We start from the raw sequence: 17,040 nt of genomic DNA on the forward strand, positions 1-17,040 counted from the left end.
AGCCGGTCATAAGCACACTGCCCAGGTATGGGAAACTCTCCACTCTCTCCACAACTGCCCCATCACCGATTGAGAGTTGTGGGGGTGGAGTGCCCGATGGTACAAAATACCCAGGCAGGTGCTTAGTTTTGGTGGGGCTGATGGTAAGGCCCCACCTCTTAGTGGCACGCTCCAGTCTCAGCAGCAGCGTCTCCAACTCCTCTTCTGAATGAGCAGCTATTACCAAATCATCGGCATACATAACGTGGTTGACCAATAGGGAGCCATCCCTTGATCGCACCCGGGCGTCGATCAGCCTCCCATTATATCTGTACCAAATGGTAATTCCCCCGGTACAGCTATTGAAGGCTTCACGAACTACGCAGTCGAAATAGATGTTAAATAATGTGGGAGCCAGAGGACATCCCTGTCGCACCCCAAGGTGTACAGGGAAAGGCTCCGACTCCCGGCCACGTAGTTTTACCCGGGCCCGCTCACCATCATGAAGGTCCTTAATGATCGTGAGCAGAGGGTCAGGGACTCCGAAAGCACGAAGAACAACCCAGAGCCCAGTCCTACTGATGGTATCATAGGCCTTGACCAGGTCAATAAAGCAGAGATGTAGGTCTTTTTGGAATTCCCTACACCTCTGCTGTAGCAGACGGACAGAAAATATGGCATCTGTGCAGGACCGCCCTTTCCTGAAACCGCATTGGGGCTCCGCAAGCCTCTCCTCAGCGTGCCTAGCAAGGCGATGTTGAATAATCCTTGCCAGGACCTTACCCGGCACACTGAGGAGTGAGATGCCCCTGTAGTTGTTACAGTCGGTACGGTCCCCCTTCTTAAAGAGGGGGACCACCAGGGCATCCTTCCAGTCCTGTGGAACCCGTCCAGTGGTCCAGACTGTTGTTATGATGTCATATAGGGCAGTCTGTGCACAAACGCCACCCTCCCTCAGCATTTCGCTTGGGAGATCATCTCTGCCCGGTGCCTTCCCTGGTCTCAGACTCCGGATCGCCCTCAGTACTTCCTCAACAGCCGGTACCTCAGCCAGCCACTCACAGGGGGTGACCTCTTCCAATATTTGAGGCACCGCAGCCTCAGCAGGGTTATCCCCACTTTGTGCCATGATGTTTTCCTGGCTGAGAGATTTTCCCTCCCCCAGGACCTCACAGAAATGCTCAGCAAATCTGCAAACCTGTTCCTGGGGGTCGGAGATTGGATCACCGTTTTTTCCTCTAATGATGGTAATAGGTGTGGCGCTGCAGGTTACTTTTTTGATGGAGTTAAATAGTGATTTGTGATCGCGGGCCACTGAGGCAGACTCCATCTCCTCAGCAACCCGCGACCACCACCCATCCTTACAGCGCCTTACGGCTTTCCGAACCTCCGAGCGAAGGCTGCGGTAAACCTCCTCATTCTCTGACGTGGGATGCTGTAGGCGATGAGAGTGGGCCTGTCGCTTTTTCTCAATTAACCTGAACACCTCCTCCGTCAGCCAGGGTTTCTGGGGAGGTCTGGACCGCGTACCCAAAGCAGCCATTGCAGCTGCATGAGTCACAGTCTTAAACCTCGCCCATTTACCCTCGACATCAGGTGGAGTGGGGGACGATGCCAACCCCAGCTGCAAGCAATGATGAAATTCTCGCTTGCAACTTTCATCAGCTAGCTGAGACCAGGCCACTTTTGGTTGGAATGGGGTCCTGGGTGTACACCCACCACCGGAGTGGAAGAATGGCAGGCGCATCTTACAGATGACTAGTCGATGGTCAGAGGTCAGATCAGCTCCACGGTAGGTCCTGGTGTCAAGGACATGGGCTCGCATCCGCTGGTCCGTTACTATGTAGTCCAGCAGATGTTCTTGCTTGGACCCGGCATGTATCCATGATGTTGTGTGGATGCGCCGATGCCGGACGAGCGTGTTGGTAATTACAAGCCCATGGGCTGCACAAAAATCTAGCAGCCTCCTACCGTTATTATTGAGCTGATCTGGCCCATGCCTTCCAATCACTCCAGACCAGGTGCCAGCATCATGACCAACTCGGGCATTGAAGTCACCCAACAAGATGACTCTGTCCCGAGTGGCCACTTTAGCCAGCACCTGTGACAGGAGGTCATAGAAAGCGTCTGACTCATCGGCTTTGCCTGCATCCCTCCACGGATGTTCGTCTTCGGTGGGGGCATAAGTAACCACGACCACCACTCCTCGCCTCTGGTTGATGGGAAGGCGAGCCCAAAGTATCCTGGGGCTTACAGCTTCCCACACCTCACTGCCACGCTCCCACGCCCCCTTCATTCTTTTGTTCAGAAGAAGAGCCACACCCTGTTGTTTGGCAGTCTCCTGCCCCGAGTAGAGGACTGTCCACCCCTCATGGTGGCAGGAGCCAGAACCGGTCCACCGGACCTCCTGAATGCCACAGAGATCCAGGCGGTACCGGTCCAGCTCCCGACAGAGGAGTGGCAGCCTCTCCTCCGCAGTGAGCGTTCGAACATTCCACGTGGCCATCCGCAATGGTTTTTCGTTGTTTCTGGAGGAGCCCCGAGGGTGAAAATTCAATCTCCTGGCTCCGCCAAATGGGGTTTGGCCAGGAGACGTCATAAAAGCCTGACCCCCCGGGGCCTCCGGCACAAGCTTATTAATTACAGGTTTATGTTTAATTCGTAGTTTAGTGGTGGTTAATTGAAGGTGGAGGGGTTACCAGCCCCTCGCACCCGTCCAGAGCCCCCGTTTAGCCACTGTGGTGGTCACAGACGCCATGAGAGGAGAGGCCAATGGGCATTGGACCTCCCCCCACAGCACTGCCCACGACAGTGTTGCCCGTCCGGCACCGCGAGGAGGTAGGAGGTTGTTTTGCCGGACACGTACATAACAAGCACACACCGTCCACCCGTCCAGAGCCCCCGTTTAGCCACTGTGGTGGTCACAGATGCCATGAGAGGAGAGGCCAATGGGCATTGGACCTCCCCCCACAGCACTGCCCACGACAGTGTTGCCCGTCCGGCACCGCGAGGAGGTAGGAGGTTGTTTTGCCGGACACGTACATAACAAGCACACACATACACACACAGCACAAACGCTGCGCGACGATATGGGGTTCGTAGGTGGAGTCGTCGATCTCCGGTCAGAGTTTCTTGTAAACATTGGGGGCCGTCCATAAATGACGTCACGCGATTTTGAACGATTTTGACCCCCCCCTCGTCACACGGCGTCGCAAAAAGTCAGACCCCCCTCTAATATGACGTCACAAAGCTCTGCCCCTCCCCCCCAAATAAAACATGCTTCAAATCGCTTTAAACTATTGTCATCGTATGGCTTATTTAATGTGGCGCTGCATACTGATGTTGTAGGAGAAAACATTTATTAAAAAGTCTATTTAATTAAGTAGAACGTGCTTATATTTATTTGAAGTTGCACATTTTGATGTGACGTCACATTTCTCAAACCCCCCCGACCCCCCCCCCCCTAGGTGCGTGACGTCATTTATGGACGGCCCCTTGCGACGCTCTACCCGAGGAAGAGGAACGCGAGCAGCGGCCCAGCCAGGTCAAGCCGCTTGTTGCCATAGTGATCGCGGTCGTCCAGCTCCCGCCGGCCCAGCGCCGCGAGCAGCAGGCGGTGCACCATGTACCTGCACGGAGACAAAGACAAAGGTCCCCTTCTCCCCGTATAGCCTTCAACAGACCGTCGGGGAAGGTACTATCGGCGCGTAGCACGGGCCAAAAGGCCGGCACGGCACACGATTAGGTGGGTGGTTAACACCGCGCCCAGGCCGACTGGGTCTCCACGGTGCTGGTGTTTTATGCAAACTGCACTGGGTTCTCATTTAAGTCTGAGTCGACTTCAGAATCAGATCAGAATCAGAATATGTATTTAAACTCGAGGAATCCGATGAGCTATGAAGCTCTTTTTCACAGCTGTCCAGTAGAGGGGGCTTAGGACCGGTTAGTATACTCGCCACTGTTATTGGTCATGAGCGGGACTTGAACTCGACTCGCTGGGTTCGTAGCGCAGTGCGCTAACCACAATACCACTACTCCCCACATGTAACTACTACACACGCACACGGACACACGGAGTGCAGACCGAGTAACAAGAGCGGTCACACAGGGATGGCTACCACTGTGTGGTACCAAGATTTTATCTGGCTGTCGCCTGATGAAGCTGGTTGTAATTACGGGTGAAACGTCGTACTCAGATTGTAAATGTTGTGGCTTGGCTCTCCAACACACCGGTGTGCTGTACTAGTGACGAATTGGCATGTTCTGTTTACGTGACAACCCTTACTAGTTGGCTGTGTTGGGTGGTGGTGGGTTTTAACGACACATTTATATATTTACGCGATCTAACCCAAAACACCTCTATTATGGAAAATTACTCCAATGTGAAAAAACTTTCACAAGTTACTTAACTGGGAAAACCAACAACAACATCGCCCCCTCCTGGGAGATGAAAGCCCACTGTGCATGCCATATGCTGAGCCACTTTGTACCGCACAGGGGCAGCTGCCACTGGGAGTGTCTGTTCTCATAGGGGGCGGTGGCGGGGAGACGGGAGGGAGGGAGTCAGGGTGACCACACGGAAATCACGTGATCTACCAGAGGATTGAACCGATTGTGGCTTCTTCTCGTGCCTCTAAGTCGTCCTCCCTGTCCGACAGCGCGATAATGCGGGGTCTGTCTGGTGGCGGTGGCAACATACAAGTTGACATCACTTTTATTATAACGATAACAAGAGTCGCTGACCCGAGGAAGTACGCCTTCTTGGTCTCGCAGAAGTCGCTGACGCCCACATGGGGCAGCATCTCTTTCTGCAGGATGTCGCGCGCGTACTTGATGCGCTTCTCCTTAGTGACACCTGGCTTGGCCCCGCGGGAGCCAATGAAGTTGAGTGCCACGCTCTGTTCCTGGATCACGAACGCCTCGTCCAAGGAGGGCTTCAGCTTTTGCGTGAAGCAAGGGGGAGGGGGTATCATCGGAGGCGGCAATGATGACGACGATCAACAACAATAACAATAATTATATTTACAAAGTGTCTCTCATTGACTAAATGCTAATAAATGATGGAGTAGTAATATCAACACTGATAGCCTTTTGTTGAATTAGCTGAGTGAACGGAAGTGTGACGGTAAGGTTTAAGGCAAGCTTTGAAGAAAGTCTTACGTTCCAGCACTTACATCTCGTCTGTCCCTTCGGTATGGGGATAAAGTGTTGCTTCCCCTCCTCGCACACGCAGGTATACTTTGGGCGCTCCAGTTTATATATTCTGTGAGTCTTTCGGTAAAGTTACGTACATAGGTTCAAAGAAATAAAACTACGACGTTTCAATCGCAACACAAGCGGTCATCATCAGGAAAAGGGCGTTAGCTCTAAAGGCAAACTGCGATCTGCCATTAACATCTTAATCTCTCACATTAACATGGCCACCTCAGCTTGTTCGCCGTGGAGGCCGCTCAACGATCCTACATTAATATGCAAATTTTTACCTGGCAGCCCTTTGATTGGTGGAAAACCCACCACTGTCACGGTCGCTGCCCACCACTCACATTACCATTGGCTGCTGACATTTGGGCTACGCCCATTTCAAACCTTTGTAAACAGTTTGCCTTTAAAAGCTAACCCCCTTTTCCTGATAACGACCACTTGTGTTGTGATCGAAACGTAGTAGTTTTTTGTTATCTTCTTTGAACCTATCTATGTGACTTTACCGAAAGACCCAAAGAATATGAATTCCTGCAGTCACGAAAGCTTTAAGACAAGATCACTCCAGTTTTCTCCCACGTGTATAAACAGCTCATTAATTGGCTGAAAACATCTTAATATATAGAGGACTGAAACATCCCTCTCTTCCTGCGGAAACAGACGCTCTTCCCCCTTCGCGCAGTTCACTTCTGTTTGCTCCTCCCTTCACTCTACTCGCTCTCTCCCCTCCCCTCTCATCATCACCACCCTCTCATCCCCGACGTCTTAGTCCGGTCATTCCTTCTTCCCCCACCCCTCTTCCTGCCTGGCACTCCTCTCCTTCTCCTCCAGCTAGTCATTTTGAGCTGTGCCCTCCTTTATGTTGTTCTAGGGCAGCGGTTCTCAACCTTGTTTGCCTACTTGTTGAATTTAGTTTCAACCGAGTACCCCCTTGCCTGACCCAACATGGTTCTGAGAATTTTTTTTTATGAATGCACGGGTCGCTCATGATCTCCAGAATATGAATAATGAACATCAATATTTTAACCAATTGTCCATTTTGTGAGGTATCCTAACTAGCTCGTAACTGCAAGCGTGATGAAATGTGTTTGTGCTCGTTGGTTACTCTTGGAAACCACTTTATTTAAGATCAATGAGTTTTAGAAAGGTATTTTATACCGTTCTAGGTTACCATATGGCAGTGGTGAGGAACTTCCGGCCCGCGGGCCGTATAAGGCCCGCAAAATCATTTGGTCTGGCCCTGCCAAGGCAACCGCAGGCGGGACTCTAAATTCAATAAATCTAGGAGCAAACCTGGAAAAGCAGTTGCGAGTAGCAACATCATCAATACCAGCTAACATCACACGCTTCACCAAATAGAAGCAGTTCCAGCCATCACATTAGTGGTGTGTTAACTCAATGTTTGACCAAATATAACGAGCTAATTTTTAAGTTGATAATTTTGTATGGCCCGCGAATGATGTTATAAATATCCAAATGGCTCCTGGCAGAAAAAAGTTTCCCCACCTCCGCCATATGGCTACAAAATGTATCGTCGCTATATTATTGTGGCAGCTTCATACATTATTATTTACTAATAACTCTCATGTACGATATAATTTCACACATTTATAAACCACTTGGGACATTGTCACGTACTCCCAGGGGTCCGCGTACCACAGGTGGAGAACCACTGCTGTAGGGCAGCGGTTCCCAACTTGTTCGAGTGTGCGAACCGCTTTTCAACGTGCAAACATTTCGCGGACCACCGCATGCTTCTAATAGTTATTTGAAATTGTGCATTTCCTTGGTGAGGATGTGATTATTTTATTTTGTTGTGCGGTGCCACGGGCACAACGGTTTCATTTGCACCAACTGCACTGGTCGCTCACCATCTCCATCATCTCGGGGTCGTCAAAGTCGTAGATGATGTGCTCGAGGATGTCGCGGTCGGACACGAAACCCAGGCCCCTGAACACCACCATGATGGGTACCTCTTGGCGGATGTAGGGCAGCGTGCCGACGATGCGTTGGCCGATGGTGCTTTTCCGCACGCCCTGCGTGCATCCACACAGCTCCGCATCACGACAGCGGCACTACACGTCACCCCCCCCGTGCGTCTCGTGCGTTCTCCGGTACTACGAGGCCCTCCCCTCCCCCACCATCCTGTCGCGCGTGGGAATTCCGGGCAGAGCTCCCGCATAATGGGGAAAGTTGGAACACAACGCAAGTTTCCATCCAAAGAGCAACAACCGCACTCCCGAGCGCTGCTGTCTTCGTGTCGTCGTGTTTGGTGCTAAACCGCACGTCCCGTCGGGGTGGTGGGGGGGGCGGTCCACCTAGTAAACATGGAACCGTTGGGCCAACGTTGGGCCGACGTTGGCCTTACATTGGTCCAATTGTTGCACGTTAACTAGGATTGTGTCGCAGAGGCAGGGGGAGGGTGATGGTGGTGCCCACCGAGTAAACGTGGAACCTGTTGTCCCAACATTACCCCAACACCGAGCGAACCGTCGCCCCAACGTTAAGCCAACGTTGAGTGAACATTGGGCTGCGCGCGTGCTTCCTCCCAATTGTTGCGCACCTGTCCACCGCGGGCCAGCATGCTGACCCATATCGTGCTGACCGGCCGCGACGAGTTCTCCAGGCAGGAGCGGCACTCGGCTGAGAAGGCAAAGCGAGACTCCTTCTTGGCGAACACGTACACGGAGTTAGTGGCCATCTTCTCCTGGGCGATGAGCACCTGCGAGCAAAAATAGAAGAAATAAAATTAAGTTGGCGCCTGACCCGGACGGGCCCAAGGCACCTGTAGCGTGAGCGCAGAGCGACCGCCGGAACATCTGCACCAGGGTGCCCCAAACTCCGACACCAATACTCGCCATTCGCCACTAAGTGGCAGTGAGGTCACCATGGCGCCTGTGCCAGGCCAGGTGCACGTTGAGGCTGTCACGTGAAGCGCATGGAACGTGTGTAGATACACACGGAACACGTGCGCGCACACACACGGAACACGTGCACACGCACACGGAACACGTGCGCACACAGATGGAAGATGCGCACACACGCACACGGAATACGTGCACACACACACAGAACACGTGCGCACACACACGGAAGACGCGCCCACATGCACACGGAATACGTGCACACACACACGGAACACGTGCACACACGCACACGGAATACGTATGCACACACACGGAAGACGCGCACACATGCACACGGAATACGTGCACACACGCACACAGAGGTATGAATCTTAATTTGAATCGGCTATATTCATGCAAACATTGTTCTTTGCTTTGCGCGTCACATGGGACGTGTTTAACAATCATCAGGCGCGTGCAGCGTGGAACGAGTTTGTATTTGAATGGGGAATAAATTGATAAAGGCGGAAAGATGTTGTGGTGGTGGGTCGCGAGGCCTGGAGTTTGGGAAACCCTGAAGTACGCACACGTCAGTACATCTGTGTGTGTGTAGATGTTTGGCAGTGTAGGGTGAGCGGTAGTTGTGTAATAAACCTTCTTGAGACGGCTTCCGGAATCAGTCCTCTTTATTTTCAACTTCCACAGTTACACTTCACACACACTCCCCGTTGCTGACAGACAACGGAGAGAGGGCAAACTTCCCGCCAAGTCCCCACCGCGCACGTGGCACCCAGAGCCCCGTACGCGCGTGACTCCTGCTCTTCTCGTTCCCAAGTCTGCTCACGACTGCTCTCTCTCTCTTAATCCCTTCGTCACGTGGTACCCCCCAGCCAATCCTCCATAGACAGCGTTGACCGTTCCCGATGGTTCCCTGTCAATCCCGGGACCACGCCTCTGATCCGGCTCCCCATTAGCTGAGGCCCCGATTGGCCAGGCCAATCACCCCTGCTAACATGCCGTGATCACGCCGAGGCCATGCTCCCTGGCTCATCCCTTATTGGCTACAAAGCAGGACCGGCAAGCCAATCCCCACGTGAACCCTCTATGGCTGTTATTACATCATCCCCCCCCCCCCCCCCCCCGGTGAAAAAATCAGCCGTCTCGGCTGGGAAAAGGGTGATCAACCAATTCCGTAAAACATATTATTAGGGCACCAAGGTGCATTTAACAATAAAGGGTGAAACGGCGTCCCCACGCCGAACAACACTTAAAAACAGTCACCCATGAAAAAACCCGACATACATTAGGGCGCCCCTGCAGCGCGGTAACGACAGGGAGAACAGCTAGACGATCAAACATTAACGAAACGGGAGAGATTTCGATCGCGTACGCGACGCGGGACCCTCTCCGCTTCCAGCGCCTGGTCGCTTTGCTTTCAGATCGACAGGAGGTGGTAGGCTTGAAGAAGAAGAAGGTTGTTGGTTCTTGGTCATGTCCAGGGCAGGCCCCGTTGGAGGGGGGGCAGCGGGGGCTTCCTCGGCCCTCAGAACCTGATCATCTGTAGGAGGCACAACACAGTCCCCCTTGGGATCAACGGGCGTGGCAATCGGTGTAATCGGCCCGACAGAACCCGGCAGGTCAGCTAGTGGGGATGAAGGACCGACACGCGCATCAACATAGGGTTTAAGTCGCGAGGAATGAACATACCACCGACGTTTTCCGTACTGAACGCGGATACTTTGTGAGTTCCGAACATCTACCAGCGTCACGGGCCCCTGCCACGGCCTGTGCAGTTTAGGGGATGTGCCCGCCGGTACCTGGGGGCAGTGGAGCCACGCCAGGTCTCCCACTGACCAAGGCATGCGAGTACACGATCGACGCGCATACCGTTCGTTCCTTGCCTGGGCACGGGCCGTCGCACACCTGGCAGCCTCTCGCGCCTCCGTAACTCGTTCAAGCGAGTCCCGCACGTGATCAGGCAAGGAGCGGGACGGTTGTTTACTCGGCTTACTCAGTTGCACATCGATGGGTGGAACATTCTCACGGCCATACATCAAAAAAAATGGTGAGTATCCCGTGGACGTGTGTGGAACCATGCGGTATGCCGCTAAGACGCCTGGTATGTGCAAGTCCCAATCGGTTTGCTTTTCACTGACCGTGTGACAAAGCATAGTCGAGAGGGTACGGTTGAATCGTTCCACCATACCATCTGTTTGTGGATGGTATGGGGAAGTGCGAATTTTCTTTGTACCCAGCGCGTCACAAACCTCCTTAAGCAATTTAGAGGAGAAGTTCCGCCCTTGATCTGTGAGCAGCCTCTCAGGTGCCCCCTTGTCCATGACATACCCGTTCAAGAAAGCGTCGGTGATGGACACTGCCGTTTGGTCGGGTAGAGGCCAGGCCATCGGCCATCGAGAAAAATATTCCACCCCGACCAGATGGTATTTATTGCCCCTAGCCGACGGGGGAAACGGGCCCAGAATGTCCAGAGCAACTAATTTGTTGATGCGGGACACCTCAATGGAACGTAACGGCGGTACATAGTGGTTCCGAGGCGGTTTCCTCTTCGCACAATCATGGCATGAGCGGACAAAGTCATTGACGTCTGCCGTCATGCCGGCCCAGAAAAAATCCTTTTGCATCGCGGCCAAAGTCTTTTGGACGCCGAGGTGCATCAACTTATCAGCGTGCAGAGCGCGAAGCAGGTCGTAGCGAAGCGAAGTAGGCACGACCAAGCATGGTCGGTCAGACAACCCGTCGGTGCACATTAACAGTCCCGACTTGCCTCGGAACATCTGCCACTTCCATCCCGCCAATTGAGCTTTTTGTTTCCCTATCAATTTCCGTAGCGGAGACAGCGAGGCATCAGCCTCCTGCTCACGTAACCAGAACGCGTGCGGCAGCCGTAAGGTATCATCGGTGTCCACCGACACCTGCTGGTCGTCCTCATTCGCTTTCGCCCCTGCGTCGTCGTCATTCGCTATCGCCCCCATAACCGGGCAGGGCGAGGTGGGCGGTGCCGCGCAGCGGTGCGTGCCCGTCAGGCAAGTGCACGGAGGAATAGGTGGCAGCCTTGAGAGCGCGTCAGCGTTCGCGTGACGGGCCCCCTTACGATATGTAATATGGAAGGAAAATTCCTGTAATGATTCCAACCACCGAGCCAATTGGCCTGACGGCTGATCCAATTTCAAGGAGTATTGCAAAGCCGCATGATCAGTGCGAACCAGAAATTTTCTTCCATACAGGTACGGCCGGTACAATCGAACAAAATGCACAATTGCCAAAAGTTCCCGCCTTGTCACGCAATATCGCGTTTCCGCAGGGGACAGAACCCTGCTGCCGTACGCCACCACTCGCTCAACCCCGCCCTTACGTTGCGACAAAACGGCCCCAATGCCGATATCACTAGCATCCGTATCAAGGATGAACGGCTGTGAGAAGTCTGGGTAATCTAGCGTAGGTGCCGTGGCGAGGTGGTCCCGAAGTGCTCTAAAATAATTTTCTTCCTCCGCTCCCCATTTAAACCTTTGATTTTTGCCCGTTAGAACGTGTAATGATTTCGCCAACGTCGCAAAGTTCTTAACGAAGCGGCGATAATAGGAAGCGAATCCAATAAACCGCCGAACATCACCCACGGAAGTGGGTGTGGGCCACTCTCGAACACATTTGGTTTTCAGAGGGTCAGTGGACACGCCGTCCGAGCTGACAATATGACCCAAGTAACGGACGGAGTGTTGCAAAAGGTGGCATTTCTTAGGTTTAAACTTGAGGTCAGCCGTCCGCATTCTTTGAAAAACCGTCTCTAGGCGTTGGAGGTGTTCCTCGAACGTGTGGCTGAAGACAATGATATCGTCTAGATATATGAGGCACGTTTCCCACTGTAGTCCAGCCAACACCAATTCCATGAGCCGTTGAAACGTCGCCGGAGCCGCATTCAAGCCCATAGGCAACCGATTGAATTCAAAGAGACCTTGCGGCGTGCGGAATGCCGTTTTGGCTTTTGACTCGTCATCAAGGGGAAGCTGCCAGAAACCCGAGGACAGATCAAGGGTGGAAAAGAATTTAGCACCCGATAAAGCATCCAATGAGTCATCCATCCTCGGTAAGGGGTACGCGTCTGCCACCGAAATTTTGTTCAACCGGCGGAAATCAACGCAAAATCTTGTACCACCATCTTTTTTCTTAACCAGAACGACGGGTGCGTCCCAAGGGCTGTTGGACGGCGAAATAATATCCGCCGCCAGCAATTCATCTACTGCTCCGCGCACGTGTTCCCTTTCCGCTGGGCTCATGCGATGAGGGTGCATACAGATGGGAGGTGCCGCACCGGTGTCAATATGGTGCGACAAAAGCGACGTGCGGCCGAGGTCCAAATCATTTCTGCTGAAAACATCAGCGTACCGTAGCAATAGTGAACGCAGAGCATTCCTTTGTTCATTCGACAAGGAAGAATTTTCCCCGCATAAATCTGCGATCCAGCGTTCTTGCGAACGATCGTGTGGAGGCCCACCAGCGGGCATCCGGGCGCGTGGCGTTTCGTCACAAGAGGCGAAATCGGTAGTGGCGTGAGCCAGCACCGATCCCTCCAGAACAACAACGCGGTCAGGTCCCCCATTCAACACCTGTATGAAAGGTGCCTGACCTGGTCACACGATCGTTTGTGCCGCCGCCAAAGAAAAAGATTTAGATACCGAATTCGATGGGGATGATAGCACGCCCTTCGCATCTCTTCCAATTTGAAGGGGTTTTCGGTAACGCAGCGGAATGAGCATTTGCGCTCCCGACGGAACCTCCACCATAGCGGCGACTACGGCAGTAACTGCGTTACCTGTAGGCGCACTGGCCAGCAGGGAAGGCAGGAACGACATCCTACGACCCCCCGGCATTTCCAAACAATCCTGGTCGACCCGTATTTTCAGCGGCATCCGGCGCAGGAAATCAGTACCAAGCAAGCATGGGACAGCTAGCGAGCGAGAGATCAACACAGGTCCTGCGGCCGTAATATTTCCGATAGCGATGCTCACATCTACCTGACCACAGATACCCATGCTTCCCCCATTTGCGGCAACACACGCATCATTAACCCTGCGTATCCGCGACGTAGGAATGGACAACAAGTGAAAAATAACATCTGAAATGATGGTAGCAGATGCGCCAGTGTCCACCAAGATACGGACGTCAACGCCGTCGATGATACCCCGTATCGTCGACGAGCCCGACGCCGCAGCCACAACCCTGCGAGCCAATTTCTTCCACTGTGTAGCAGAGCCTGTAAATGGTGCAGGAGAAGTAAAATTATCCTTAGGAGTGTAAGAATGAGTGCGAGTGGATGAATGATGTGACACGACCTGCCGGTTGTCCGATTTGTGCCGACTCGCCCGAGGTTGTTGCAGTTCCGCAGCAGGTGGAGGAGATGGAGGTCCCCTTGGCGGAAGAGGCGACAGCAGAGGTCGGCAGCGGCAGTCACGGGCGAAATGGCCTCGTCTGCCGCACTTGAAACACGCGGCCGTCGTCGGGCGGCGGTCGGATGACCCGGCCCCCGCACGTGGATGGCCTGCGTAGTCGCCACGCTGGTCGCGCAGCCGCCGTCCCGGAATCCTATGCGGAACAGCAGCAGCCAGCATGTCGTCGTCGCCAGAGTCGTCGGAGCAGTGGACAACCAGTCGTGGAGACCACCCCAAGGGCGGCCCGTCGATTTCGGGTTTCCCCGTCCACGCCGCCATCTGGTCCCAACGCTTGATATTAAACTTAGCGTCCAGGCAGCGCGCCACCCATCGCGATGTAAGCGGTTCGTGGCCGCAAACTGGTAGAGAAATGTTGAGCTCCTGAGACAACTCCAGCATACGGGAAAGGATGAGAGGATCCAAATGATCGGCCGTCGCGTCGGGATAGGCAGCCATGGCCAGCGCCATCAACGCCCCCCGATAAGCCAAAGGCGACTCCTCCGATCCTCGGCGACGCGACATAAATTTTCTGGTGGCTGACGTCGGTGGGTCGTAAAATTCCGCCATCTCTGCGAACGCATCTCGCAGTGTCTTCTTCTTGGACGCCGGGATGGAGCGGAAGACCCCCAGAGAAACATCATCAAGCAGTGTAGGTAGCGCTCCCAGCGCCTCATCCTCTGTCCAGTTAACGGATCTAAAAGCTGACTCGAAGCGCCACGTAAAAGCACTCCAATCGCCCCCGGCGAGAAATTCTTTAATCTGTGGAAGGCGATGTCCGCGGTGGCAAGCGCGCACCATGGGCGTCTCCGACTGCTGTTCCCGCGTTCCACCCGTCGCAGGCAAAATCGCGTCCGGCGGCCGCGTGGCGGCAGGCGCGCCCAAAATGGCGGCCGACGGCTCCAGCGCAGCCGCCCCGCCCAAAACGACGGCTTCTTCCCACGTGGCAGGAGCAATGGCGGACTCAGATTCTTTTGTAGGACCCCTTCCCGCGGCGTCCAGCTGATCCGCAATCTGGCGACCCACTGCTGGTGAGGACGCCACCGCGGTCACCAGACTTAGCAGAATGGCGCGTAACGACTCGATCTGCTCCGCCATCAGCCGCCATCCGTCTTTCGTTCCTGCGGTGGTCGCATCTTCTCCCAGTCGACGCTGAGAGGCGTCGAGGAGAGCAGTATCAGCAGGCGGCATAGGGGCTGTAGCCCCCAACAGCTCATCTTCATCCGTCTCGACCTCTTCCTCCGATGGAGGCATGGGCAGGTTCTTTTTTCTGAGGTGCTTGGACATCTTGACGATCGTCCAAACGGTCGCAGAAGAACTTCTGACACCAATGTAATAAACCTTCTTGAGACGGCTTCCGGAATCAGTCCTCTTTATTTTCAACTTCCACAGTTACACTTCACACACACTCCCCGTTGCTGACAGACAACGGAGAGAGGGCAGACTTCCCGCCAAGTCCCCACCGCGCACGTGGCACCCAGAGCCCCCGTACGCGCGTGACTCCTGCTCTTCTCGTTTCCAAGTCTGCTCACGACTGCTCTCTCTCTCTCTCTTAATCCCTTCGTCACGTGGTACCCCCCAGCCAATCCTCCATAGACAGCGTTGACCGTTCCCGATGGTTCCCTGTCAATCCCGGGACCACGCCTCTGATCCGGCTCCCCATTAGCTGAGGCCCCGATTGTCCAGGCCAATCACCCCTGCTAACATGCCGTGATCACGCCGAGGCCATGCTCCCTGGCTCATCCCTTATTGGCTACAAAGCAGGACCGGCAAGCCAATCCCCACGTGAACCCTCTATGGCTGTTATTACAGTTGTAAGCGGTTATCGCACCGCGCTACGAACACGATGATCCAACTTCAATTCTCGCTCACGACCATTAACAGTGGCCAACATATTTTAACCAGTTTTGGGCCTGCCCTAGGTCGACTCGGCCTGCAGTGAGTACTAGTGCAATGGGTAAACATCAGCACTGGGGAGACAAAGGCGGCCGGACATGGGGCTGGCAACCCACCCCCTGGCTTGCCGTGCCGACTACACTAGGTGCTCGCTAACAGCACTTTCCTCAACAGAATAAAAAAAAACACTAATGTAGACTGTAGCCTGGTTCTTAATCGTAGTGAGTGTACTGGCAGTCTATAATGTAGACTGTAGCCTGGTTATTAAGCTGGTGAGTGTACTGGCAGTCTATAATGTAGACTGTAGCCTGGTTATTAAGTTTGGTGAGTGGACTGGTAGTCTATAATGTAGACTGTAGCAATGGTTAAGCTGGGTGAGTGTACTGGCAGTCTATAATGTAGACTGTAGCAATGGTTATTAAACTGGGCGAGTGTACTGGCAGTCTATAATGTAGACTGTAGCAATGGTTATTAAGCTGAGTGAGTGTACTGGCAGTCTATGATGTAGACTGTAGCCTGATTATTAAGTTTGGTGAGTGTACTGGCAGTCTATAATGTAGACTGTAGCCTGGTTCTTAATCGGAGTGAGTGTACTGGCAGTCTATAATGTAGACTGTAGCAATGGTTACTAAGCTGGGTGAGTGTACTGGCAGTCTATAATGTAGACTGTAGCCTGTTTTTTAAACGGCTACACGGGGGATCTCTGCCTTTGGTTTAGCAGTGGGTGACAACGCGACTTGTCTCGCGACGTCCCGCCCGGCGATCCACCCAAACCCTCCCGGGCGGACCCCACCGCGCAACCGCCCGGGCTGCTGGCGCTGCACCTTCTCGGAGCCGTTGATGACGAAGTAACCGCCGGGGTCAAGCGGACACTCATTGAGCTCGCAGAGGTCACGGTCGGTGAGGCCGCTGAGCAGGCAGTAGGTGGAGCGCAGCATGATGGGGATCTTGCCGATGAAGGTCTTCTCGTGCGTCTGCACGCGCTGCTGCTGCTGCTCCTCGCCGACGCCGGCGGTCGTTACGGTCTTGGTGATGTCCACGTAGAGCGGGGCCGAGTACCTGAAGGGGGTGGGGGGGAGGGCACGGCGGCATGGGGTCGTGATTCGGAGGCAAACGGCGGTGTTTGGAAATTCTTGGTTTTCACACAAAACTAGCAGCACGGGGCGTCCCTTGAACGTGACCGTCCGTCCTGCCCTCCAGGCTGGCAGCCAGTGAGCAAAACTTTTTTTTTTATATATAGTTTGACAGTATGATGGCGCATCACGGTCCAGGTGGATTGTGGGTGGGGAGTCGTGACGGCAGAGCGGCGTACGAATCGACTCAACGCTGTGGGATGCACCAGCCAGCCAGCAAAGATTGTTTTAATAATTAATACAGTATGATCAATATCCATAACGGGTGGCATCCATGCTTCGCTGGTTTATTTCAGGACACCAACTGATGTCGTTGCATTTCGTATCGTCGGACCTTTGGGATGTGCTTTATTGATCCTGGGGTAGCCCTCTGCTGAGATTTGTTATTCATGATGCCATTTATTTAAATAACGAAGGCTCGTGTTGATGTTTTATTGCTTGCAAGTGCTTTATTGATCAGGGGTAAGACCATCGAGATGCACACCCTTTATTTAACCATTTCCAGAGTCACCGAGATTCGATGGAGTAACCAGCATCTTTGTAGTC

General features: G+C 53.7%; 1 protein-coding gene across 2 annotated transcripts in view; it reads right to left on the bottom strand.

Annotated features, from left to right (window-relative positions):
- LOC144947070 (DNA-directed RNA polymerase II subunit RPB2-like) overlaps positions 1-17,040 on the bottom strand; it is a 48,982-nt gene that overhangs the window by 22,207 nt on the left and 9,735 nt on the right. For both annotated transcript variants that reach the window (XM_078876228.1, XM_078876229.1), the window contains exons 5-9: positions 16,186-16,420; positions 7,742-7,900; positions 7,050-7,214; positions 4,723-4,919; positions 3,489-3,608 (exon numbers count right to left, since the gene is read on the bottom strand). In XM_078876228.1, the coding sequence (XP_078732354.1) occupies positions 3,489-3,608; positions 4,723-4,919; positions 7,050-7,214; positions 7,742-7,900; positions 16,186-16,420 (876 nt within the window). The remainder of the gene's footprint in view (positions 1-3,488; positions 3,609-4,722; positions 4,920-7,049; positions 7,215-7,741; positions 7,901-16,185; positions 16,421-17,040) is intronic.

Source organism: Lampetra fluviatilis, chromosome 43 (assembly GCF_964198595.1).
Source record: "Lampetra fluviatilis chromosome 43, kcLamFluv1.1, whole genome shotgun sequence".
NCBI classification, from domain to species: Eukaryota; Metazoa; Chordata; class Hyperoartia; order Petromyzontiformes; family Petromyzontidae; genus Lampetra; species Lampetra fluviatilis.